At 47.5% G+C, this 23839-nt stretch overlaps 6 protein-coding genes across 6 annotated transcripts; 2 read left to right on the forward strand and 4 right to left on the reverse strand.

Moving 5' to 3' along the window:
- Nucleotides 1–1375: 1375 nt before the first annotated feature.
- PFLUO_LOCUS2216 (uncharacterized protein) lies at nucleotides 1376–1620 on the reverse strand (the record flags this gene model as incomplete). Its single annotated transcript, XM_073779332.1, has 2 exons — nucleotides 1376–1528; nucleotides 1600–1620. The coding sequence occupies 2 exons, from the start codon at nucleotides 1618–1620 to the stop codon at nucleotides 1376–1378; spliced, it is 174 nt and encodes a 57-aa protein (XP_073636298.1).
- A 2755-nt stretch (nucleotides 1621–4375) lies between these two features.
- On the reverse strand, nucleotides 4376–6110 carry PFLUO_LOCUS2217 (uncharacterized protein; the record flags this gene model as incomplete). The annotated part of the gene is made up of 3 exons (XM_073779335.1): nucleotides 4376–5148; nucleotides 5211–5446; nucleotides 5521–6110. 3 exons carry the CDS (start codon nucleotides 6108–6110, stop codon nucleotides 4376–4378), a joined length of 1599 nt encoding a protein of 532 aa, XP_073636299.1.
- Nucleotides 6111–10171: 4061 nt separating this feature from the next.
- On the forward strand, nucleotides 10172–12331 carry PFLUO_LOCUS2218 (uncharacterized protein; the record flags this gene model as incomplete). The annotated part of the gene is made up of 3 exons (XM_073779336.1): nucleotides 10172–10364; nucleotides 10418–12068; nucleotides 12130–12331. 3 exons carry the CDS (start codon nucleotides 10172–10174, stop codon nucleotides 12329–12331), a joined length of 2046 nt encoding a protein of 681 aa, XP_073636300.1.
- A 2810-nt stretch (nucleotides 12332–15141) lies between these two features.
- PFLUO_LOCUS2219 (uncharacterized protein) lies at nucleotides 15142–15719 on the reverse strand (the record flags this gene model as incomplete). The annotated part of the gene is made up of 3 exons (XM_073779337.1): nucleotides 15142–15502; nucleotides 15578–15608; nucleotides 15662–15719. 3 exons carry the CDS (start codon nucleotides 15717–15719, stop codon nucleotides 15142–15144), a joined length of 450 nt encoding a protein of 149 aa, XP_073636301.1.
- A 3461-nt stretch (nucleotides 15720–19180) lies between these two features.
- PFLUO_LOCUS2220 (uncharacterized protein) lies at nucleotides 19181–19832 on the forward strand (the record flags this gene model as incomplete). Its single annotated transcript, XM_073779338.1, has 2 exons — nucleotides 19181–19463; nucleotides 19519–19832. 2 exons carry the CDS (start codon nucleotides 19181–19183, stop codon nucleotides 19830–19832), a joined length of 597 nt encoding a protein of 198 aa, XP_073636302.1.
- Nucleotides 19833–22024: 2192 nt separating this feature from the next.
- On the reverse strand, nucleotides 22025–23473 carry PFLUO_LOCUS2221 (uncharacterized protein; the record flags this gene model as incomplete). The annotated part of the gene is made up of 1 exon (XM_073779339.1): nucleotides 22025–23473. The coding sequence occupies one exon, from the start codon at nucleotides 23471–23473 to the stop codon at nucleotides 22025–22027; it is 1449 nt and encodes a 482-aa protein (XP_073636303.1).
- Between the last annotated feature and the right edge of the window lie 366 nt (nucleotides 23474–23839).

Genomic DNA, 23839 nt, shown 5'->3' on the forward strand with positions numbered 1-23839 from the left:
AGGCTTTGTATAGTCAGTTGGTATCTTAAGCGGAAAGGTGCGATTCTGCCTGCAATTAACACCCTCCAAGATGAGCCGCACAAACCTCTTTCGGAGCATTTCCTTCCGCTACAGCGTGATATCTTTCAACTGCAGCTGCTTTCAACAGATTTCCACGGATTGCCAATGCATTTCGGCATGCAGATGAATTTCGTCCGCCGCATGCATTTCGAGGCACCACTTGAAATCATCAAGGTATGGATCTATGTTCGTGATGAGCTGTTAGATTGGGATACATTTCCCATGTTGGAGTTGAATACGTCACCAGCAGACAATGGCAGAGATCATGTTAAGTAAGAGGTTCAAAGCGCACAATGTCCTTCTCTACCAATTTCGGAATAGAGACTGACCGATTTTTCCGGGAATGTTTCAAAGTGTTTTGCCAAGAATTAATAGTAATTTAAACCAGTGATATCTTCCTTTGCATCTTCTAATTTTACTCAGTCAAGCATCTGATTGTATAGTTATCGACCTTCGTGGGTTAGGGCGACGCCACTCCAGCACAAGCAGCCACAAGAGGATCTGCTATGCAGGAAACCATTGTCCAGCTCTACTAGTTCCAAAACTGTGTCGAGGCCATAAGTCTTAGTAGTGCAGACACCACCGATGAACCTCATATAAGCAATATCGACATTGCAACCGTCACCACAATCCCCTTCCTACAACCAGGCCCGACCTCTTCTCTTCATGCTGGCAAAGAGCTTGAGCTTCTACTCATCTCGTGGTCGAGTAAAGTACTATATTACTCGACGGGGTACTGCCCGATAGCAGGAAGTCAAATTTGGGACCGGGCATGTTGCAGCGGTGAAAAATTGGGCGTAAAAAAGGCGTGCATTTGAAGTTGCTGCTGTTTATGGATTCCGGGATATGATATAGAGGTTAGGGTTGCTTCCAGATAAGCGGTGGGTCCATTTATTTTCATCGTGTTGACGTACTGATGTGCCTATACGTTCAGGGCTTTTACTGCAAGGTGAGCATTTGCTATCTCGCCTGACGTCGCTTTCAATATGTCCTCTAAAATAAATTCTATGCTGTTTTTGTCGTGGATTGTCGATGGAAAGGTCCTCACCGAAGTAACGGTCTAGTTTAGGATTGCAAAGAAAATATGAAGGCGATTAGCTAAAATATATTTGTGGTACCAGACAAGGGTTGATAATTAAAAAGAAAATGGTTCCAGCAAAATCATTCACCTTGCTAAAGCCGATCTCACCCAAAATCAAGGATAACCAAGTACTTCAAGCTCTGGTTGACTTCTCTAAGCCAGCAACATCTCACACTATCAATTTGAAACCTAAATTTCCAAGGTGAGGGTTTTGATAGAAGATAATTCTATACATCATTCCTCCTTTTCGTCGACCTTGCGCGGCGGAATAAGATGACTCAAGTCCCCGAGGGGAATTTGGTATGGGAACTCCACTGACGCTAGCATAAGGAAGACGAAAACATACCAGCCTGCGATATCGGCTACAAAGTAGCAGGCACCGGAAGCCTGATGAAATGATTACTTTAGCTGCTTTCGAGTCCCTGTCTTAGGTAAATCATAGGCTTAGATAAACTCACCACTTGAAGCCGGTGAGCCATGGTCACGTTTTCTTGGGCAAGCTGCCAATATGAACCAGAAAGTAGAGTGAATCCCAGAACGAGGAACAAGAAGATTAGAAAATACATGATATTCGTTCGCAGGGAGCAGATCATGAAGACAAAAGTCGGTACGGCCATGAACAGAACGGCAAAAGCTGTACTCGCATGAGATTAGTCCTTTGAATCAAAATTTCTAACCAGACTTAGAACATACCAAACGAATCATGGAAACCAGGATTGATCGGATTCGAGGGCTCGTAGGTAGCGGTAGCATTGTACAGCGGAGTCAAGGTAATTGCCTGAGCTATCCACCAGCCACCTATCTGGTGTGTCAGAAAAACATACGGCCATTTAATGCCCCCCAGGTTCAAAAGTTGAGCAATCGATACTTACCATAGGTGCCAAAGGCAACAAAAGTAAAAGTATTGCCGATAACAAATTCGAGCACGCTCGCAACCAACATGAGCACGCCACCCATGCTATACCAGACCCCACTACACATAGCAAGCAGGTCAGTTGTGGTCGAGAAAGGTTTTCAAACAGCAAAGTGAACGTACACTTGCGATGCACTCGTGCCAGCCACCCCTCTCCACCCCATTAGTTGGCATGAAACTGGGCCTAGTGAAACACAGAACCCCAGGAGGCCGCTATTGGCTTCGTGGTCAGTCGAGAGCTTCAGCAAGAATTGTTCGTGACAATCTTACAGCGGCGAGGGGTTTCCAACGGTTGATCGAAGGTGACCTCTGACGCGGTTTTTTGGTTGAAGGTATAACTTCTCAAAAAGTTCAGGGGAAATCGAGAGACTGCCCGCAGTCCTCATCCTGGTCAAGGCTTCTTCTCGACTGTCCGAGGCCTGGAAGTCCCGGGTGGTCTGTTCATTCTGACTAACGTTGTTCTCGACGTCCCACATTGTAAAGCCTTGATAATAGAGAAAATGGTCACTGAAAAAAAAAAAAAGAAAAAAAGTTGATGAAAGGGGCTCCTCGGCGAGCAATATCCAAGCGAAAGGGTCCTGAGAAGCTTATAGATGTGGTAGAACAAAATCACACAATTCTTGCGTCTAGCAGTAACAGCCGGCTGCCTGGCTTCTGGGGGATCCTGTCAAGTTATCTAGTCCCTGTGATGATGCTAGACTATCCCTCTTTCCCTAAGATGAACCAATAATAATGAAATGCTATCCTCATTCACTGCATTTTATTCAGCAAACAATGCCGGGCCTCGGATGTGCAACGAAACTTGCTCCAAAGGGAATTATTCTGTCATGTTGCATTGCCTTCCCCCCGCAATAGGGAGATCAACTCCCCGCAAACCTGTAATCTCTATCGCTGCACGGACCAAGCGAAAGCGCAGCGCAAACGGAAAAGGAAGCTTCTCCGCAGGAGACCCTACCACAGTATGATCTATTCTAAAACGGGAAGGTCCTTAAGAGACTGAGCGAGGTCGCTACCAGGCGGCAACTCAGCTTTTTCTTCCCATTTTGAAGCCAAGAAACACTATTTACCTCATAATGACTATGGTGGTGATTGATCGTCTATGCATCGGTTGCATGGTGGGGAAGGGCGAACACCAAAATCAACATCACGTCTTTCTAATATGTCAATCAACTGACAGAGGGCTCCTGGCTCCGTAAAAGCACCTTGAAGGCAATCGAACCCCATCGTGCTGGTGTTTGGCATACCTCAAACTCCTCGACCAGGCTACGTGGCGTAGGCTACACCAAAATCCACGTTTGGGGACTTTGGACCCAAGACTCTACCCACGACCCATCATGGGTACCCATTGACGCCCCATGAATACCCAACTTTGCATAAAACGTTGGTATTGGCATTCATAACCCTGCTGACTAATCTAAACAAATAACGCAATTTGTCGATTCTAGGCGGTGTATGTGATCCACCACGAATTACACTAGTAATTCCTGAATGTGGTCGAAAATCTCAAGATAGAAGAAGTCTGGCATTCTGTATATAATCTAACTATCCCTTTTATAATACAGTACGCATAATAAGCGAAATGAGCGCACAATGCCAAGAATGTCAAAAATCAAAAGCAGTTTAGTGCTGTACAATACTTTTATCCATGGATCCACCATGCTGGAATCCCGACACAATTCACTAACGTTAGCGAGCCGCCCATCAGCCAGCTACTAATATTTTGGATCGATTTATTGAACAAGGGCGAGACCCAAGTTGATTCGGACACCCCAGTTGACTCGGTGGATATAAACCACGAGAGCAGGAGAGGGCCCATGGTAACCGTACATGCTCCTTCCCACACTCGAGGATTCCAGCTACATCGAAGCTATTCTCATTTACCAAGATGTTACTATGAAGAAGTGATTGTGATCCAGAAGGAACGGCCCTTCATTGCACAAGGGCAGTCGGCTAGCCATCGCTGTAATCTACGATAGGAACATATCGATAATGGCGATCATCCGTTCTGTGACACAAGCAAAACAGGGCGCTCTTACGTAGCCTATGGTACAGTATTCGTCGTGTTTCAAGCCTCTGGCCACGGATTTCAGGTGAGAGGGCGGGATTTGATCAACTTTCATGATAGCTGCTAACACAGTGTCTCATTTCTGTCCAGTCCAGCCGGATATCCCAGCTATAGGAGGCGGAATACGACTTTTGCCAACTTCCGGTTCAAAAAAACCCTATCTTGTCTTCGATGAATTTGATGGTCAGACAGGCATCATAATTATTTTTGTACTCAGCTGCCAACAGTATCTCCCCATTAGGTCGCCTCTGCTTTTTTAGGCTTTTTGATGCATGTTGACAGCTAGTGGCATGAAGTAAGATCCACAAGTCGACTTAGCAATGCTCGAATCCCATTCGCCGGACTGTGAACCGGTAACATACCACACTGTTGGTCCGGGTACGTTGTTCATTCCATCTGCCAGAAAAGCGTAGATGCCGTTTATGAGGGCTTCGCTCACACTTTGAGACGAAGTTGCCGCACACCACGCCATAAATTCAGCTACCGTATAATCGACACCGGAGTAGAAAGGAATCCCATAAGGGTGTAGCTGGCCTTCATACCATATTGACTGCATCTCATAGGTCGTTTCATTGAAAGTGTTTAGCCCTAGCATTTTGTCGAAAGCAAAGGGATATGTGCTGATCCATGAGGTATCCGGGTCACCGTAGTGAGCGATGATGTGGGTGTCGTTGGAGTCCGTTCCTAGCTTTAGAATTACAGACGTAAAGTTCTTCCCAATTGCAGTGTAGTTAGATTGCTCCGTGAGGGCACCGAAGGAAGTGAGTCCAATAGCCGCGTACATTGCCAATATTGTTTGATTCGCTGTTGGAGTAATGCTATCAGTCGAAGACATTTGTTTGGCAGGATATAATCCATTGTTGACCAAATAGTCGGCGAACTTTGTCAGTGCCGAGATATAGGGCTTCACCCACTCTGTGTTTTTGGAAGCTCGTTGGTATGCGTAAGCCATCCAGAGTAGCACAGATGTTTGGTCTACTATGAGGGCCTCTTCCGTGGCAACCGTCTCACCGGTTGCATTGGGATAATCTGGCATATATCATTAGCTACGCTACCAGACCCAAAAGTGGAGGTTAGAAAGGTGAACATACGTTTTCCGAGATCATGAAAACCAAATTCGGCCGGCCATACCAATGAGTACTCCATCAGTGGTTTGAGAAGTAGTCGCATGTAATCAGGGGCGAGCGTATAGAATACCGGGAAGGATTTCGGTAAAAGATCAGCCACCGTCTGTACGTTTCCATCGGTAGATATCTCTTTCATCCAGGCTTTTGCCATGGTCGTATCTTTGCTAGCCTGTGGTATGAGGATCTGGAACCCGCCCCAGCTATTACGAGAACAGTTAGCCGATATCTATATCAAGTATCAAACCTTTCGTAAGAAAAGGACCACGAAGCATACATCTGCCGAATTGTCGACTCCAGTATATCTGAATAGTTGGACGATATTTCAGCTCCAATGTCCGTGATTCTTTTATCCAGTACAATTCCCTCCGCATCAGCAGTAAATGCATCAGCGAAGAAATGATCCACGACGTTTTCAGTGCCACTGATTGTCGCTTGATAGTATCCAGTCTGTGGTTCGCCAAGCCAGTTGAACGCATTGTCTTGTTCTAGGCCGATGGCAAACGTGACTGATGTCGATGATGACTTCGACCTCGGGGTACTTATATGGTACGCAAGAGCAACTAGGTCACCAGATTGGTAACTAGCATACTCGTCATTCAAGGTGCCATTTTCTTTGAACCGGGTTGCGATATCATTGGCACTGCCCGCCTGAAAGGTGACCTTATTAGCTGTGTTTGTGTCCGCAGCCAGGTTAACCAGCCCCCATGCAGCCATGTCGCTGTTTTCCGCCCATGTGTAAGAGCTCTTGCCTCCCAGAGAAAATATGAGCGAACCATTATCGCTTTTGAGTAAGTCGACCTGGGTGTTCGGTTGCTGGGATGTCCAGGTATCATCAATGGCAGTCAGGATATCGATGGTTGACATGCTAGGATTAAGCGTTACATCTATATTGAGATAACTGTAAGGAATGGATTGGCGAACGTAGTCGGTCAAGGAAACTGGAGAGAAAAACTCCAGCAGAAACTGGGCTGACCCAGCCTCCAGAGTGATGAGAGTCCGTGTGGAAGTGAACGAAATGTCTATCTGCCTAGCCATCTTGAGGGCAGAATTGGCACATCCAAATAAACAATAAGCATGGTCGTTTACACGAGCCATAATTTGCCATGTCAACGGCTCGCCAGTCCAGAATATAGGCGTAGCTGAGGGGACATCGGTTGACTGGTTATAACGCAGCCATGCTGTATGTTGTACATGGAGCAATATTAGCCAAAGATACATAGTTTTTCTTCACTCGCTGTGCCAAACCCTTTCAGTCTGATGTGGAGATCTGTGACGTACAGGACAGGTATGGAGATTTCACAGCCTGGTTGGAATAAGTTCGTGATCAGCAATTTAAGTCGGAAAAAAAAAACAAATAGACATGTCAGGTTGAACCAAAAAGCGAGCCCCAATCTTGAGCCTCGAAACTTGAGATTGAATAAAAAAAATGATAGGCGTATATCTTTACCTACCAGAGGATAAGCAGGCAAAGAAATTTGACTTGCCAATGAAGTCACGGCTAACGCAAGTAAACCACAAAGCTTCATTCTGGCGAATAATGCTGACTGGTTTCGTTCAACGCGAGTATTACTGAAAATATGAGAGGAAGTTTTTCAGATTTTGCTATCGCTTTGTCTATCCTAACCATGCCGCATAACTAGTATTTATAATTATATTGTCTTAGCACGCGATAATCATGATTGCAGTCGTGATATTCGAGGAATCAGCTCTTCAACTTCCTGGGGTATGCAGAGCTCGCGGAGCTCGAGAACTGGCAAGAGAGTCTCTGATGAATATCATAGGCAATTCTCACTCCAAAAATGAAGAATGAGCTGTGCATTCATTAACCACGCGGAGCTCGTGGATCTCGTGGAGCTCGCGGAGCTCGCGGAGGTGATGAGTTTCCCTGTAGCCCCCCAGCTACGACGTACAAATTAAATACTTTAAAAAACTTACCAACCTCCCGGTTCGTGGACCGCATGGCGATTGATTTAATGGAAACTACATGGCATCCACAAGGAAATTGTTTAGCCGATGATATAGAGTAATAAGATGAAGTAAAGCCTATTTTTCATTATGGCTCTAGACAGGGTGTTTGGACTAGGTTAGATCTACACTTCGCGAGTGCTAGATTAGCTATTCCTCGTCCTGTAGTAAGCCGAGGGGCTACTCTGCATGAATTCATAGAGTATTCATGTTGAAAGTGATTGCTTTTCAGTTTTATCTTATTTATGACTGCGCGAGTTTCGCTTTGATTTTTCTAGCTAGTGAGGCGGTTCCGTAAAGTAGGATATATATTTCAGTTCGGTGCGCTACTTCGCGAAAAGACAAAGTTTTTTCCTTCTTTATTACCGAGATGGCTAATAAACCCTACCTTCTTATTCAATTAATTTTGAGAGGATTAGGAGCGAATTGGTGCCATGGTGGGTAGTTAGAGTGGAAGAGTGTAAATAGTGGCGCATTTCGCCCTGGGTACACCACTTAGCGAGTTACATTTCATAACGGTACAGCTGCCCTCACGTCGGTTCGATTCAAATCCTGGCTTGGGGGTTGCCGAGGAGAAAGAGCGTCGATTATGTTGATGTCGAACCTGTCGCAAACGGACGTGCGACGACACGAATCCGAAAACTATTCTATCTGTGGTGAACCAGGAACAAACAAGACGGGCAGACGGGCGGAATCGCGGGGACTGGCCCGCTCTCTCGGGGCGCACGCCGCCGAGGTGGTGGTTGGTGGGGGGGTGGGGGGGTGGGGGGGTGTTATGGTAGTCCCTAGAGGGATAATGCGGGAATGGACGCAATGACCATTAGACCAAAAAGTCTGCATAAAAATAACAAACCGCTTGTTATCTTGCCGATTCCACTTGTATAGCTGATTCATTCAATGTTAGGGACTATCCCATAGCAGGGGGCAATCAGACTGTAGAGGCTCTTGCACCGATCGGGCATATATGCGAGAGCTGCTAGTTCGGTTCGTCAAGGTATAGCCACTCCACCGAGTCTTGTACAACAAACGGCTGACCTCACTGTAATCACGATCTGCAGTGATGATCTGACTCTACTATCCCGGCTTCTGCTCAAATAACCGGATCTACTCATAGGTCCAGGCGCAAATAGGATCAACCAGATCTGCTCCAGTAGGTTTAAGAGGCGGAGCGAATCAGAAGAATTGTCTTGGGTCTTGAGAGAGAGAGCGCTGGCAGTAGACATTGTCTTAGAGATCTGAGCCTTTTTCTCCACTAGAAGTCCAAGCAAGACCAAGGACGGGGATGGAATCCGGATCTGCTGCTGAGAGGCATCGGCCGAAAAGAATTCCTAGACTTTTTTATTCAGCCGAGAAACTGCCGTATTTGATTTAAGTCCTGATATCCTTTACTGTAATCTTTAGTGGTAGGTAGGACGGCATAACCGTGAGGCTTGCACACTCATACCTGATATGCCAGGAGAAAGCGAAAATACTCCATTGCGGCCTCTGTTAGGGTCGAAACTGTTAGGGTCGACACGTCGGGCGAGAAAGGGCGGTTGAGGAACGACACAGTTCACATAGCGGAGCGCAGGAGAACAAGAAGAAGAAGAACAAGAAGAAAAAGAAAAACAAAAAGAGGAAGAAGAAGAAGAAGAAGAAGAAGAAGAAGAGGAAGAGGAAGAGGAAGAAAGATGCTAGGGTGGTTAAAGCATCGATATGTCGCGCGTCAATCAGGATCATCAACAAGCTTGTCCGGGGCACGCCTACCGCTGGCCCACGCGTCGCGATTCTAGGAGGGAATGCGCGGGTATAGCCCCTAGGCGGAGGATTTATCAGGGAGTAGATAAGTGGAGGGATTAACTCCCTGTCGAATCTAGGCGGCGTATCTTATCAAACACGGACTAAACTAGTAATTCCGCGACGTGGTCGAAAATTGCAAGATAGAAGAAGTCTGGCATTCTGAATATAATCTAGCAATCCCCTTTAAACACAGAATGCATACATAGTAAGCGAAACCAACGCAAAATGCCAAGAATTCCAGAAACAAAAGCAGTTTAATGCTGTACAAAACTTTTATCCATGGATCCACCATGTTTGCATCCCGACACACCCCCCTATAAGACGCTATGGATCAGGCCGTGAACGAGTGGCTTCAGAATCCCAGCGATTCTAAAAGAAACCTAGACGAAAGCGCTTAAGATGTTTGAGTGCGATCGGTCGAGAATAGGGTGAGGGAAAGTTTAAGGAAACTTCATCGCGGATTCAGTGATGGGGTACGTTGAGACCTCATCGCGGGAAGGTCTTTTACAATCGCGATACACCCCCCTCCCCCTACTAGGAGCAGGCGCGAGGTGATTCGACCGTTGGCAGGGTCGAGCACGTACTAAGTGGGCCCTCATTGAGTGTTCTTCAAGAGCTAGTTAGGTAATTGAAACCTGTCTTGATTACGAAGGATTGTCGGACGGTTAGGGTGCCGGTAGTCTCTTTTTTATCCGGCTGTTTTTAACTCCGAGCAGAATCATCGTTTACCCACAAGCTGATCATTGGTTAGTTGGGAAGGTAAGTCCGACACCTTCGGAGCTACTTACTTTTTGTGAAAGGCACTAGCGTGGCTTGACGAATTGTAGGAGATTGGGCAACATGGAAAAAATCGAAAAAGGGTGGATGTAAAGGTCTAAAAAAGCTCAAATAGATCATCCTTTAATAGATGTATGCAGACGAGTACCCAACATTGATGAAAGTTTCCACATCTTCAAATGGTCACACCAGAGAGGCGTATGCCCAGCCCATGCTATGGAGTAAGGCAACGGCGTTTTCTTCAAGCCAACGCTACCTGTTCGGGCCGATCGTGGGGAAGGAAATCCTGGGCGACCCATCCCTCCATATATAATGAATCGCTAGTTCCTCTCCTTTGGATCTCCTTTGGACTTCCGTAGCCTCAACTTCTACCACCGTCTTTTGAACCTGAATTGGCTTTGGGTATGTACGTTTTCGCTGCGATCGCCCATGCTGCCCTAGCGGCCGGCTTTGCCGCCGCGGACTGCCCCTACCTTGAGCGTGCCAACGCCGCTACTGCGGTGGCCTGCCCCTATTCGAAACATGCAGCTGCCGCTGCCCCGGTGGATGTCCCGTCGCCACGAGCGCCGGCTGAGGGCAAGAACGGCATCTTCTACAGTGAGTAGAATTTCGGAAGCCTGTAGGCGGGAGAAATATTTATGGACTGGCAGTGAATCGTATTGGACCTTCTGGCTCGCAACTGTGGATCTCCAACGCGGATGGCACGAATGCGACCAGGCTGATGGGAGGCCAAACTCAACCGTTTGATTACCACGCCTCGTGGTCACAGGACGGCCAATGGATCGTCTTCACCAGCGAGCGCCGCGGACGGGGGCAGTCGGACTTGTACCGGGTGCGGCCAGACGGAACGGGGCTAGAGACAATGGCAGCAACGGATTTCGTCGAAGACGCTGGTGTGCTGTCTCCGGATGGGAGTCAGGTCGCGTATGTGTCGACGCAGGGCAATTACACAACCAACATTTGGGTTAAGGACCTGAAAACTGGTCTGGCGCGTAACCTGACCGATACCATGGCGACACGCAGCAGCAACATCTGGCCGTCCGGCCACTATCGCCCCTCGTGGTCCCCCGATGGCGAGTGGCTCGCTTTCAGCTCGGACCGCAACACTGACTGGACTGGTCACAGCGAGGGCGTTGGCTGGGAGCACACGCAGAGCCTAGGTCTATACGTGATCCGCGCGGACGGCCACCTCTTTCGCAGATTACACCACCAGAGCGGCTATTCGCTGGGCACCCCCCATTGGTCGCCAGATGGGAAACGTATCATCTATAACAATATGACAAGAGAGAACACATACTTTTGTCACGGCGTCTCCGAGGAGCAGCAGGCCGTCACTGCGCAGATCTATAGCATGGACTTCGCTACGGGCGAGGGTCTCATCGCCCACACTTTCGCTGACTATCCCAAGGTCGGCCAGCAATACATCGGCAACTCGAGTAACATAGGCTACTTGATCAAGGCCGGGCCATTCGAGGGGATCAACTACACCGCCCCCGATAGAACGCACAAGGCATTTAACCGGACTTACCTGCGTGACCCTTCATGGTCGCCAGATGGGTCCAAACTCGTGTACCATATCCCCGACTGGACGCAGCAGGCCAGCGAGCTGAACCTGTGGAGCTTCGACGACGACTGGGAATACCGCTACATGGACGTCTTCCCTCAGCATAATACCGTCGCGAACCGTCTCGCGTCTACACAGAAAGTGCTGGGAAGCGCCAACGGTTCTCTGGTGACCTCATCGCCCCTGTACACGGACCTGACAGACGCGCTCGACTCGTTTGACGTCTACTCTATCAACAATTCCACGGAAGTCGAATGGCTCAAAGAGGGTAACTCGGGCGCATTCCAGCCCTCATGGAACCCATCCGGCACCGAGCTCGTCGTCGGCTTTGGCGCCTGGTTCGAGACGCGTGCCGAGGATCCGGCCGCCATCTACCGCACTTTCGCCAATGGCAGATCCCACACCAACTTGACTAATTGGGCCGACAACAATGGCTTCCCCTCCTGGTCCCCTGATGGGTCGGCCATCGTCTACCGCAAATGGAGTCTAGAGACCGGCGCGCCCCTGGGCCTGCACATCCTCAACTTCACCACCGGGAATACTGATCAACTCACCTGGGGCTGGGACAACACTCCTAGCTGGGCGCCGAACGGCGAGCGCATTGTCTTCACCCGTAACAACAACTGGACCAGCTCTTACGGCGCTCGCTGGTACGCAGACCGCTTTGACATCTACACCATTCGCCCCGACGGCTCCGAGCTGACGCAAGTGACGGACAGCCTGGCCAACGACGCTCAGTAGGCTTTTCCTGAATACCCCTCCTCAATTTCCCTCAGAAGAATTACTGACGTCTCTTAGTGCGGTGTGGTCAAAGGACGGCCAGATCATGTGGAGTAGCGGCATGTACGGGTTCAAAGACGAGAGCGCACTTCAAGACAACACTTTCCAGCCCTACGGCCAGATCATGATCATGGACTACGACGGCGCTGACAAGAGGCTGCTCACAGATAGCCTCTGGGAGGACTCGATGCCTCTTTACGTGCCCAACGAGTACCTTTAGTAGGACTGTACAATGGCTACATACAATATGATAGTATACTTTGATAATTCTACCGCCACCAGAAGTGCTTGGAGATAATATTTCCATGTGTGACGTTTCCTCCCTTCCATCTTTCAAGTTCTATAGAAGGTTCAAGAATATCTCTCTCTTAAACTCTTGGGGGACCGATATGGACCTGGTCATCGCGGAGAACCAAAAGAGAAATCATCTTCAACGGTTTTAGAGGCCATTGTCTCAGGATAACCGCTGGGATTGTGGCATGGGTTAGCTCCTCCGCATTGGCCAAACGTCGGTTGGCTCTCCCTGCGTAATCTACAAAACTCGATGGTGCAAAATAATCTATGCAATTGGCCATCCTTGAATTTTATAGCTCGACATGTCAAGATGTTTAGTTGGCCGATCGACTGCAGTATCACACACGGCACTAGGCTAGAGCCTTTGCGGGGGGAGACCCCGACGTATCGTGTTACTACTGAGTCTTTTCCACCAGTTTCAGCAGTGTTCAGGATAAAATTGGCACATTTCTAGGGAGAGCGGACGAGTTCCATTGAAAGCGATGTCAATCGTCCCCTAATACGGACATTAGGGCCGAGAGTCACTACTAGTACCGTCGATCTACACAGTACGTATGTCCTCAAAATTTCTTTCGAATATGGAAGGGTGGGGGGCATCATTCGTCACCAGCCGCGTACCTTCAGCCTGAAGCTAACTAAGGAATGACCGTCAGCGCAGCCGGAATATTCTCTAGTCGCAAGAACACCACCAGTGAGTATTGTCTCTACCTAAATATCTGGACGCCGGCATACCAGGAAACCACCGATCTCACATCGAAAAACCTTCCTGTCTTTTTCTGAATCTACGGTGGACGCGTCGAGGGTGGCTCTGGCGACGTAAAAACCTACGATGGAACCGGATTGGCCTAAAAAATAATTATTGTTGTGGCTTTCAACTACCATCTTGGACATTAGTCCACTGAGACAATGTGGCTGGGTGACTCGTGGGAAATGGGCCCGATCTCCATGAATCAGCGCCGTATCAACTTCCTCTACGAGTGGACTTCCAAATTGCCGGAGTGGTAAAAGTCACATTTCACGGTTAGGTTCTCTCTTTTTGTTGCTTTTGGCTCATGCCACTTCTTTCCTTTCGATTTCTACACAGTACACAGTTCTATCTAAACTACATACAAGCGCATTTCTATAAATATTAAGATTGTGGCCAATTTTTCAATATTGAAATAGAGTTTATGTTTATCCAACAGAATCTGGAGAAACTTCAGTTTTGATTCAGGCCTTGTCTGGATAGGAAAGTGGTCGCTACACCAGATATAGAGCCTATAGTTATTATAATGGAGATGATTACAAATTAGCTCTGAGGATTCGTACTATAACATTATATCGACCCCGTCTGTCGCCTACGCTTACTGCGCTTACAAAACTGGGAGTGTATTGTTTTGGATGTAACCATGGTTCGTTTCAATCATTGACAACAACAACACCCCATCACAGAAGCAAACGCTCCGGTATCTTTACAATAGTAATCATCACCTCTCAGATGATGAAATCTACCTCGGAGTTCAAACACTCGACCTAGAATGGGGTGTTTGTTGTTACGCCATATGTCTTTCCACAGGACAGGAATCCTCACGGTGACGGTCACGGAGAACATGACCGCGAATTAAACCTACAATATCACCCGCGACTTTACCTTGGAAGATTTCTACAAAGAAATCTTCTACAAAAACCGACCTTACGTGCTAGATTGATCTCACGCCAGGGATTCGTCCACCTTGAGCTTCTCCTTGGACAAAATGAACACAGTTCTTTGTAAATAGATATTTATTGATTACACCGCGAATGATGGCTTTCTGCTATCGTCCCGCTATATACATGATGACGCTACGGCTGTCTCCGCAAGACAGGCATAGGGCTTATGATTGTTCAAATAAAATTAATTTCATCAAATTTAGTGCTTAGCCTGTTCTGTGTAATTGTTAGTACACCATCATACGGCTGCCATGCGGGTCGGCTTACCCTTGTGAAGATCGGCCTTGGTATCGTGAGACTTTTCGTCCTTTTTGTCGACGATAGCATCCTTAGCAGCGGTGGCACGGGTGCTCAGCTTGGCTTCGTCATCCTTTGCAATCTGTTTGTTGGTCTCCTTGGACACCCCGGCACCGGCGCCCTGGATAGACTCAGAAACATAGTTTGCGGTGTTCTATTGATAATCACGTATTAGTGGGCGTTGACGTAAATGTTGAGCATGATCACGAACCTTAACAGTGTCCATCGTGAATGAAGAAAGACTTCGAGGATTCAGAAATAAAATGATATTCGGTTGTGCTTGAGGATTGATTGGAATCCAAACCACGCGGGAGAGAAAGGCTATTTATGCTGGTCGAAGACCAATATCTAAGTAGTACGACGTCATCGTGCCCAGATTCAACAGGTTCCTCTGACGTCATCTGTCGTACCAGTTTACTAACTGTATCTCACAGCCGAGCCGTCAGCTTATCAACTACTTCTATTTTAATTGATTTATTAGACCACCGACGTCATTAATTTCAAAATTCTACCCAGCAGATCTATTAGGACAATGCGTTCTTTTACACTCAGCTTGGTTACAGTTGCAGCATCCTGCGGGAGGAGGGGGTGCAGGAATAAAGGAAGCTGTGGTGCACCGTTTCAGATGTGGAATTCTAAATGAGGCAGTGTTGGATAGCGTACAAGCGCACTGTTTGATTTTTAAACTCCTGATAATTCACTGTAGAGACACTGTATTCCGAGCCCTATTGCAGCTCTAGCCTGCTAAGACTACCAAGACTGCTTGTAGGCATGCGCAGGGCGGCTGTCGTAATTCACTGCTATCTCATCGGTGCGCCGTATGCTGCCCAAGGCATGGATATTATTGGTGCGCTGGAAGTCATCAGAAGGCAGGATGCTCTCCTGACTCTCTTGGCTCTCAACATTTGTAATGCTGATATTGGGTTTACGAACCGGATTAGACCGCGTACTCCGATCAAAGGTAGAGTCATCCTGGAGCTTGCTGGCTCCTTTATAACGGTTGCCGGTACCCTGGCTGTAAGAACCCATCGCACGCCTGCCCAAGATGACTTCGAGAAGAGGCTGCAAGGTAGGAATGCATGAGGCGATTACAACAACGTCTGCTTCAATACTAACGGAGGACCAATAATGTTAGCACACAGCTTTAGAAAATCCCAAGTGGATAGAAAGAGGGAGGAGGTCCTACTTGGTCCACATCACGAGGTCGGCAGTCCCGTCTGGAGTTGAGTCAGTATCATATTAGTTTGTATGAATATCCTCTAGGACTCACAGGTATAGTCCGCTTTATCAGCAAGTCCGTTTAACTGAGTGCATTTGATAATGGCCATGGCGCTAGCACTGTGACGAAAGCAGTCAGTTTATTACTCAATCGAATGGTCAGGTCTGAACTTAGTGACTCACATAGCACCAAGTCCAAGAGCGGCACAGAGGGCCAGCCTCTTCCGCAAAGACATTTGAAGCTTCATTAGCACGATCATGGGGTAGATAGCAAGCCAAAGATCCACTAATGCAGATAGCGCTAGAAACATCAATTAGCTTTGGAATACCGCGTACAAACCAAGGGGTAAACCCACAGCCAGTGAAGATGGCATAGTCTACCAGCATCCAAACGTTTTTGCATGTGGCTCCGTATTCTGGTGCGAGGAGATGAACTTCCCAAAGCGCTTTAGGGGGATCGCACATGGTGAAGAGAATAATTATGCAAATGCAAGAAACAGCAGCGGCAAGCCCAACCAAAAACCATAACCACATCTTGGCTAGCCAGCCCGGATTAAGGATCCGGTTCAACATGGCTGCTACAGCAAGCTTGGGAGCCGTGAATGAGAGAATCCCAAAAAGAAAGCTAACAGTATTTAGCATAATTGCAAGCTCCAGATTTTTCTCTGAAAGTGCTGCGGCGTGCTTTCCAAAGCCGACCGAAATAGCAGCGGTAGTTACTCCGCAGTAAACAAGACCTAAGATCTAAATTGTGGGATTAGCACATTGTTAGTCATATGGTAATATGCAGCATACCATTGCAATAAAAATTAGATAGTCATCGATACCAAAGTTCTTCAAGATTTTGATCCGGATCCAAATTCTGGCTACCACCATAATTGTAGTGAGACCTGTCAAGGTCCAGAGCACTGCCAAAATCTTGGGACCTTTGTCTTGCTCGAGATAACCTGGTGGATACTGTGAAGCCATTGTGAAATCCCAGTGTGAAGATCAGTCTGAGATGGAGGTCGGACAATATTTCAGACAAGGATGACATTGAGGATTGACCGACTGTGAACACCACGTTCCATATATAAGTGGCAATAACAGGACTACCCCTATTTCGTATACAGACATGTCAAATCCTTTTGAGATCCTCTCCCGTCAGGCCAGAGACGAGATGACCGAGCGTGCCACTTCTCTTCCCTGTGGGCCTTCGGTAAAGCCTGCATTGGTCTACAAAAGGCCGGCTGCTCCAAGACAGTGGTAATAGTGGGGCTGAATTTGAAGTTGGTAGACACGAAAATCGTACCGTTGAGGAAAGTCAAGTTGCGCATCATGCGAAAGCCCAATGGAAGCGAGTCGGCTGGATTTAGTTTCCAACATCGAATGAAACGGTCACCCGAATGACAGCGGGCGAGCCGCAGGTGGAGCTGTTAGCATACGATCCACTTTAATAGACGCCGTCTGGTGCCATCGAGACGGCGCTGGATGAGGCCCACTTGAACAAGCGGCACTAAGTACTAGCCTATCGCATCGAGAGGGAGGGGGCGCGTGGAGGGCATAGCGCGGCCGTTACGCCGGGATCACCCAACCCCATTTCCTTAAACGTACTTGATTGAGCGCTAATAAAGAGTTGGTCGTTAAAGATTTTATGACGGTTCGGTCTTTCCCCACTTCGGGCGGTTGAATCAAAATCCTTAGAGCAGCCACAGCATTTTGACCAATACGATTAAGGCCCAGACCGCGATAGTTTCCCTAAAATATTGACCAACTGATTCCACTGCCTAGCGCAGGCTACCATTGCCCCGTTATAGTAAAGTATTGCTTCAGAACGTGTTACGCAATTTCAGACACGTTTGCACGTTTCCAAAACAAACAGATCACAAATGACAATTTTACTGTCTTATCTATATTCTTCAGACTAATTCCTCTGGAATTGAATAGTTTACGCCTCTTCGCTAGGCTTTCTACTTTCCACTAGATAGGCATTTCATTAGAGCATTTGGGAATGGAAAGGGATCATCGGCACTCAACGGCCATGGAGACCTTAACATTGAGCTGTCAGCTCGGGCTATTGGCTCCGACATTAAGGAATATGTAATTACTTGGAAAGTACGGAGAGCATGGACATCCGTGCGCAAATTCATTAGCTATTTGCCGGGCCGCGATCAGCGGTGGTCGGCTCAACGGCCGTGCCCTTCATCAGCGACAAATTTCAGCAATGAGGTTGTTCGTTCCCAATGCTGCAGTATCCTGGGTGAAACGAGACATATCTGATAAAGATTGACGCCACCTCTCCGCAGCTGGATCATGAGTTTCATGTTTCTTTTTGTTGATAATATCACGCATTTCTCGGCGTACCTGATAGAGCTTACCTTTTTTAGGAAGGTTCAAGGGGCCTATCACGGCTTACACCCGGATCCGAGCTATCATGACAAAGGGCCCTTGTTTTCAAACATCTAGCGTGTTATCCACCTATTTAGTGTCTTGTGACCCCGACCAGGGAGTGGGGCGACAGAACTGCCTGCCGTTAGGTATGTCACTTCCATTGCCCCTTTCAACGTGGAAGATGGTAGAGGGCAATAAAATAAAAAGACGTTATACCCGAGCCCCTGACAGTTTTTCCAATTCAATTGCGCCTCGATACCAACCAATATCTTGTTGAACCCTTTGGACTGCAATCCAATTGCTTATAATTCCTTTTCTTCTACAATGACTGTCAGCAAGGAAGACACACACACTAATGGCTCGGCTGCAAATGACCGTGCGAAAAGTGCCTTTGTTGACAGCACCAATGCAGCAGTTTCTCCCAACACCCCGGAGAAAGTTCCTGCTCTCCTTGAAGGGATTTCGTCTTTGGGGAAAAGATTTACCTCGGAAGATATCAAGGCAAGGGCTGAGCTTCTCGATGCTGCTAGATCGCTAGTCTACGCGCTCGAAACTCCCAGAGAGGCTATGATTAGATTTTGCTGGTCTCAGGTATGCTCTTTTTCTACCAAGAGCTCTTTACCACTAGGTACTGATTGAATTACCTTGCTTAGCCAACCTCCTATGCCGCAGTGGAGACCTGTGTTGACCTTAACATATTCGCCCATCTTTCCAAAGATGATAAACCCAAAACTGCTGCTGACCTAGCAGAGTCTGCTGGGGCGGACGCCACTCTTGTTGGTAAGTTAATTGAATTCTAATGCCTTCTATTCACGAGCAAGTTACTGAGTCGTGACAAGCTCGCCTTCTTAAGCACATTTGCGCAGTGGGGGTGATCACCGAGACTGGACCTGACACATACATCCGCACCGGCTTCTCGACCTCTTTGAGTATGGATAGATATAGCGATGCATTCCCTTGCTTGTGAGTACCTGTAGCTCTTAAACATGCGTTGCTGTGAAGACCATCTGACAAATTATCGATTAGAACTGCTTGCATCAATAATGGCATCTTTGCTCTTCCAGCCCACCTAAAGAAAACCGGCTACAAAAACCCCTCCGACGGCAACAATTGTGCCTTTCAACTTGGATATGGGACAGACCAACATTTCTTCGAGTTCCTGAAGCACAATCCCTTGGCAGGCAAACAATTCAACAATCACATGAGCGCGTACCACCAGGGCCGTCCTAGTTGGATGGATGTCGGGTTTTATGACGTGCCCGGTCTTTCTCAAGCAGTGGAAAATGAGTCAGACGTGCTTTTGGTGGATATGGGTGGTAGCTTGGGCCATGATGTGTCGGAGTTCTGTCGTAAATGGCCCGATGCCAAGGGCCGTCTGGTTCTTCAGGACCTGCCAGAAGTCGCTAGTCAGGCTAGACAGCAGTCCTTGCACAAATCGATTGATGTTATGGATCATGACTTCTTTACAGAGCAACCGGTCAAGGGTACGTATCGTTCTTTACGATCTTACTTGGTTGCACGCTAACAGTAATCCGGCAGGAGCTCGTGCGTATTATATGCATTCTATCCTCCACGACTGGGCTGACGAAAACGGCCTGAGAATTCTCAAGAACATTGTACCTGCTATGAAGCGGGGGTACAGCAAAGTTCTGATCAATGAGAACGTGATTCCGGACACTAATGCCTACTGGGAAACCACCAGCTTGGACATTATCATGATGGCTGACTTTGCTTCGACAGAACGCACTGCAGCCCACTGGCACAAGCTTGTGGAGTTGGCTGGCTTGAAAATCACCAAGATCTGGACTGCTCAGCGCGGTGTTGAGAGCCTGATGGAGTGTGAGCTCGCCTGACCTAAGCCTAAACGAGGGGTGATCCTGGAAGGGGGATAAGTCATACTTTGTTTGCCTAGCCCGTGTAGATACTAGATGGCCAGCGCTGCTCTGTCTTTAGTTTTCTCTTCTTATACCCTTCAAGATCTTCGTTAAAAGACAATATTTTCTGTCCAAAATTGGTCCCCATACCCTAGACATGATGTCACTGCAATCGTCGAGGGCGGCCCAGTGATATTCACCCTCATCTCTATTGGTATAGCCGCCTCACCGCTGCGTGGCCTTGCCCGTAGCGCTCCGTCCCCGAATCGGACCAACCAACGACCATCGTTATACTGTACTTTATGCCACTACCTACGACTGTTTACTCTATATTTTGGACCATGACTAGATTCAAAGGATTTTGTTTTTGGCATTTGACTTTGCTTTTACTCACTCCCTTCCTCCCTCACCTCACTAGAATTGCGAGGTACCTAGAATCGATATTGACCCTAACGCACCCCGGACGCGTCGTAGCATAAGAGATGACCACGATGCGGCGCCTTATGCCCCCTCGTACCTTATACCCGCTCCCTCGTGAAAGTCGGGACCTCGTAATAGTCGGGCCCTTACCACTCTCGCTAGTGAGGGCCAGACTATTACGAGAGGGCGGGTACACCACAACGTTGTCAATCTGCCGTCGCTACCGCATATATAGACGCGTATCGCAGTTAAAGCGGTTGCTAGTTCGTTTTTCCTCTATTTTTTTCTCTAGTTCCTCTATCATCTACCTCTTATCCTATTCAAAACTCTTTATTTTTCTCCTCATTTTGAGACAGGAGAGCCATTTCCAATCACTCCAAAGATTCGCAGCGTTGCACATGCAAAGCTACTGGAGAGAGAATATGAAAAGGTGGCCGATATTGACAAAAGTGGGTTCGCAAAGCAATATTGAGCTCCCTAAATCTTGAGAGAGATGTGCAGTTACGCCAAATAAAGTGATAGATCTATTGAAGTTTGGTACTGTGACTCCTTCCCTCCCAATGGATTTTTTGGTGGCAGAGGCAGAAGAAGGTCTAACTTATAAGCTTTCTGTCTATAAAGGTAGTATCTATTACTACTAGTACTATTCAACATTCTCTTAGACTTATACCTCCGCCTATGTCTACCCCCTAGCCTACTATAATAAGTAGGCTAGCTACAATATACTACTATATAAGGTCCTAAGAGGTAAAGTTGATGTATTAAATAAATACGAATAAATAGATATATAGATAGAGAAGTGGGTGCCTAAAGGTAGCTAGGATAAAGTAGACCTATCTAGACCTACCACTACTAGATATTACTAGTCATAAAAGTATATCTAAGTGGTTTGTCGCTGATGATGTGGGTTAGGGACGCGGCCACAAACCTTTATGCATGGTCCACCATGCTAGCATCCCAACAATTTGTTTTGCTTACATTCATGCTGTGGGTGGTCTGCATCATGAATAGACCGCTAGAATCTCAGTGTACAGAGAGACCTGAGTGCTGCGCACCATTCTCGCTGTCAGGCAGGGTTGATTGCACTCTCGCATAGCAGCTGTAACTTAAGGCAAGCTAAATCGGGCAAATGAATACCACCACCACCACCACCACCACTACTACTGCCACTACTACTACTAAGTACATTTTACAACTGGAAGTAATGGCCTAGAAATCATCATATAATAAATAATACGTATAGAAAATAAACTGTGTAGTAATAAGAGTCCTCTAAGATATACTAGTAGCCCCTCAAATCTAACTCCTAAATTTTTACCTCAAATGCTCAAGTAGGATATATGTGATAGTAGTTACTAGCTACTCCCTAGTAATTAAGGAAGCGTAAGGCTCCCTTCCTAGTCGTGCCTTATCAAAAATGAAGCTAATTTCGAATCCCTATAACTATACTCGAATAGCGGGATTAGGGCTAGAAATTTAAAAAATTATTTAATAAAAACAATAATCGAAAAATTAGATTCTAAGCGTCGTCGTCCTCTAAAATGCATACCAGTACTTTCGCTAAATGTCTACCAGGGCGTATAGTCGCTATCCTATACTTGAGTACATCCTAATCTTATGTAATCCCACTAGACCTATGTACATCCTAGTACCCCCTATGGAGCAGAGGTAACTTATTACAAGAGCGCAGCCAAATGGAGTCGGTATGTAATGCATAAAAGCTCTTGATCTAAACGTTTAACGACGAAGTCTTACTGGAGAGCCATGTATGCCAGCAGCCCTGCGGGGAACACTTCAGGGAACAAAGTTGCTGCAACTCTCATTGCGCCAGCAGTTGAAGTTGAAGTTGACCTGCTGGAGCCAGTGCTCGTGTTTCCACGGGCTTGCGCCTCCTTCGATGCGTATTTCGCACACATGCCTTTGGTTACGGTGGCGTTGAACTCCATGCCTTCAACCCAAACCTTGATAATGTTTCTTGTTGCGGAAATATCTTTCGTTGGGTCACCATCAACGAGAAGTAAGTCCGCACGCATTCCTTCTTTAATAACACCTCGGTCATTCAGACCGAAGTACTGAGCGGGCATGATCGTTGCCGCATTAAGAGCCTCGACGGGGCTAAGCCCGACCCCGACGAGATTTTCCATTTCATCATGTAGGCTAGTTCCGAACGGGACCATCGCCGGCAAATCCCCCCCGGAGTTTGAATCCGTGCCCGCGATGATTGGAATACCCACCTTGTGCAAGATCCTTACTGTATCAGCCGCCGGCAGAAAGGAACCCGTTTTATTCTGTTTTGGTATGGCACGCATCATCGTCAGCGTCGGGCAAACCACCTTGGTAGAGTTTTTGATCTTGAGCAAGGCGACAAGCTTGTCATCAATAGGCACGTCGAGTGTTGAGTGGTGGATTTGATCGGCACCGGCTATTATTCCCTGTTCATATGACTTGTAGCTTGAAGTGTGTAATACGACCTGTTTCCCTTGATTGTGTGACGCCATCACCAACGCGGCCTGTTCGGCTTGGCTCAATCCAGGCACTGGCGGGTTCCCACGCAAAGGTGCGCTCCCAATGAGCTTGATAAAATCTGCACCCCCTTTGATCTGTCCAGCGACCCAAGATTCAGCTACTGAGGTGTTGCCGATGAGGAGGTCATCGTAATTAGGACTGATCAGGGCGGCATGCTCACTGCCGCTCACAGTAGCAAAGAATGATGCCGAAAGAAGAGACGTCAGTCCTTTATAGTTGGTTAGGGACTCGCAGATTTTAGGAGAAAGACAAAAAGCATTGACAGAAGTGGTGATGCCAAATTGTGTCATGTTGCCCAAGTCATAACAGTCGGCTGGGTGTGCGTGGGCATCCATCAGGCCAGGAAGTAGCGTCTTGCCTTGACCATCGTAGCTCTGGGTGGTATTACATGTCTCGCCAGAACAAGGACCACCGATTTTGCCATTTTCGATGATGACTGTGCCAGGCGCTAGGAGAGTAGAGCCATCAAACACGCGAACGTTGTTGATGGCTATGCGCCCAGGGGAGGCTTGGTGATGGCTGAGAGCGCGCGCAGCAATATTATTGGCGACTTTCGCATCCCAGTCGACTTTTGAGATATCGTAGCCAGGCTCATGGAATGGGCATGAGCGGGTTGTAAGAATTAGAGAAGATAATAGAGTGACGTAAAGAACAACGCCCCTTATAAACGCCATGATGATGACTGTGGCCCGTGTGCTTATTGAATTATGGAGAAGAGGGTTGAGATTCTTGTGAGGTCAAGTGCGACGACTGCTTTTCAATGAAAAACTGATCTTCCAACCAGAAGGTACGAACATTGCCTGGCATATTTATATTGGCGACCGCGTCAACAGTCAACTGCCGCAGGCATAAGATGAAACGCGACATCATGTCTAAAAAAAGCTTCATCAAAGGTGGCCGAATCCATATCGCAGTAATTGCCTACATTAGGGCGAAGGCCCGGCTAGCTCCAGTCATCATCTAGCCCAGTGACAAGCTAGGTGCGGCGCAGCTCCCGAAAGTATGTGACTTCTAAGGGTATGAAGGGTATGACCTCGACA

Source organism: Penicillium psychrofluorescens (assembly GCF_964197705.1).
Source record: "Penicillium psychrofluorescens genome assembly, chromosome: 1".
NCBI classification, from domain to species: Eukaryota; Fungi; Ascomycota; class Eurotiomycetes; order Eurotiales; family Aspergillaceae; genus Penicillium; species Penicillium psychrofluorescens.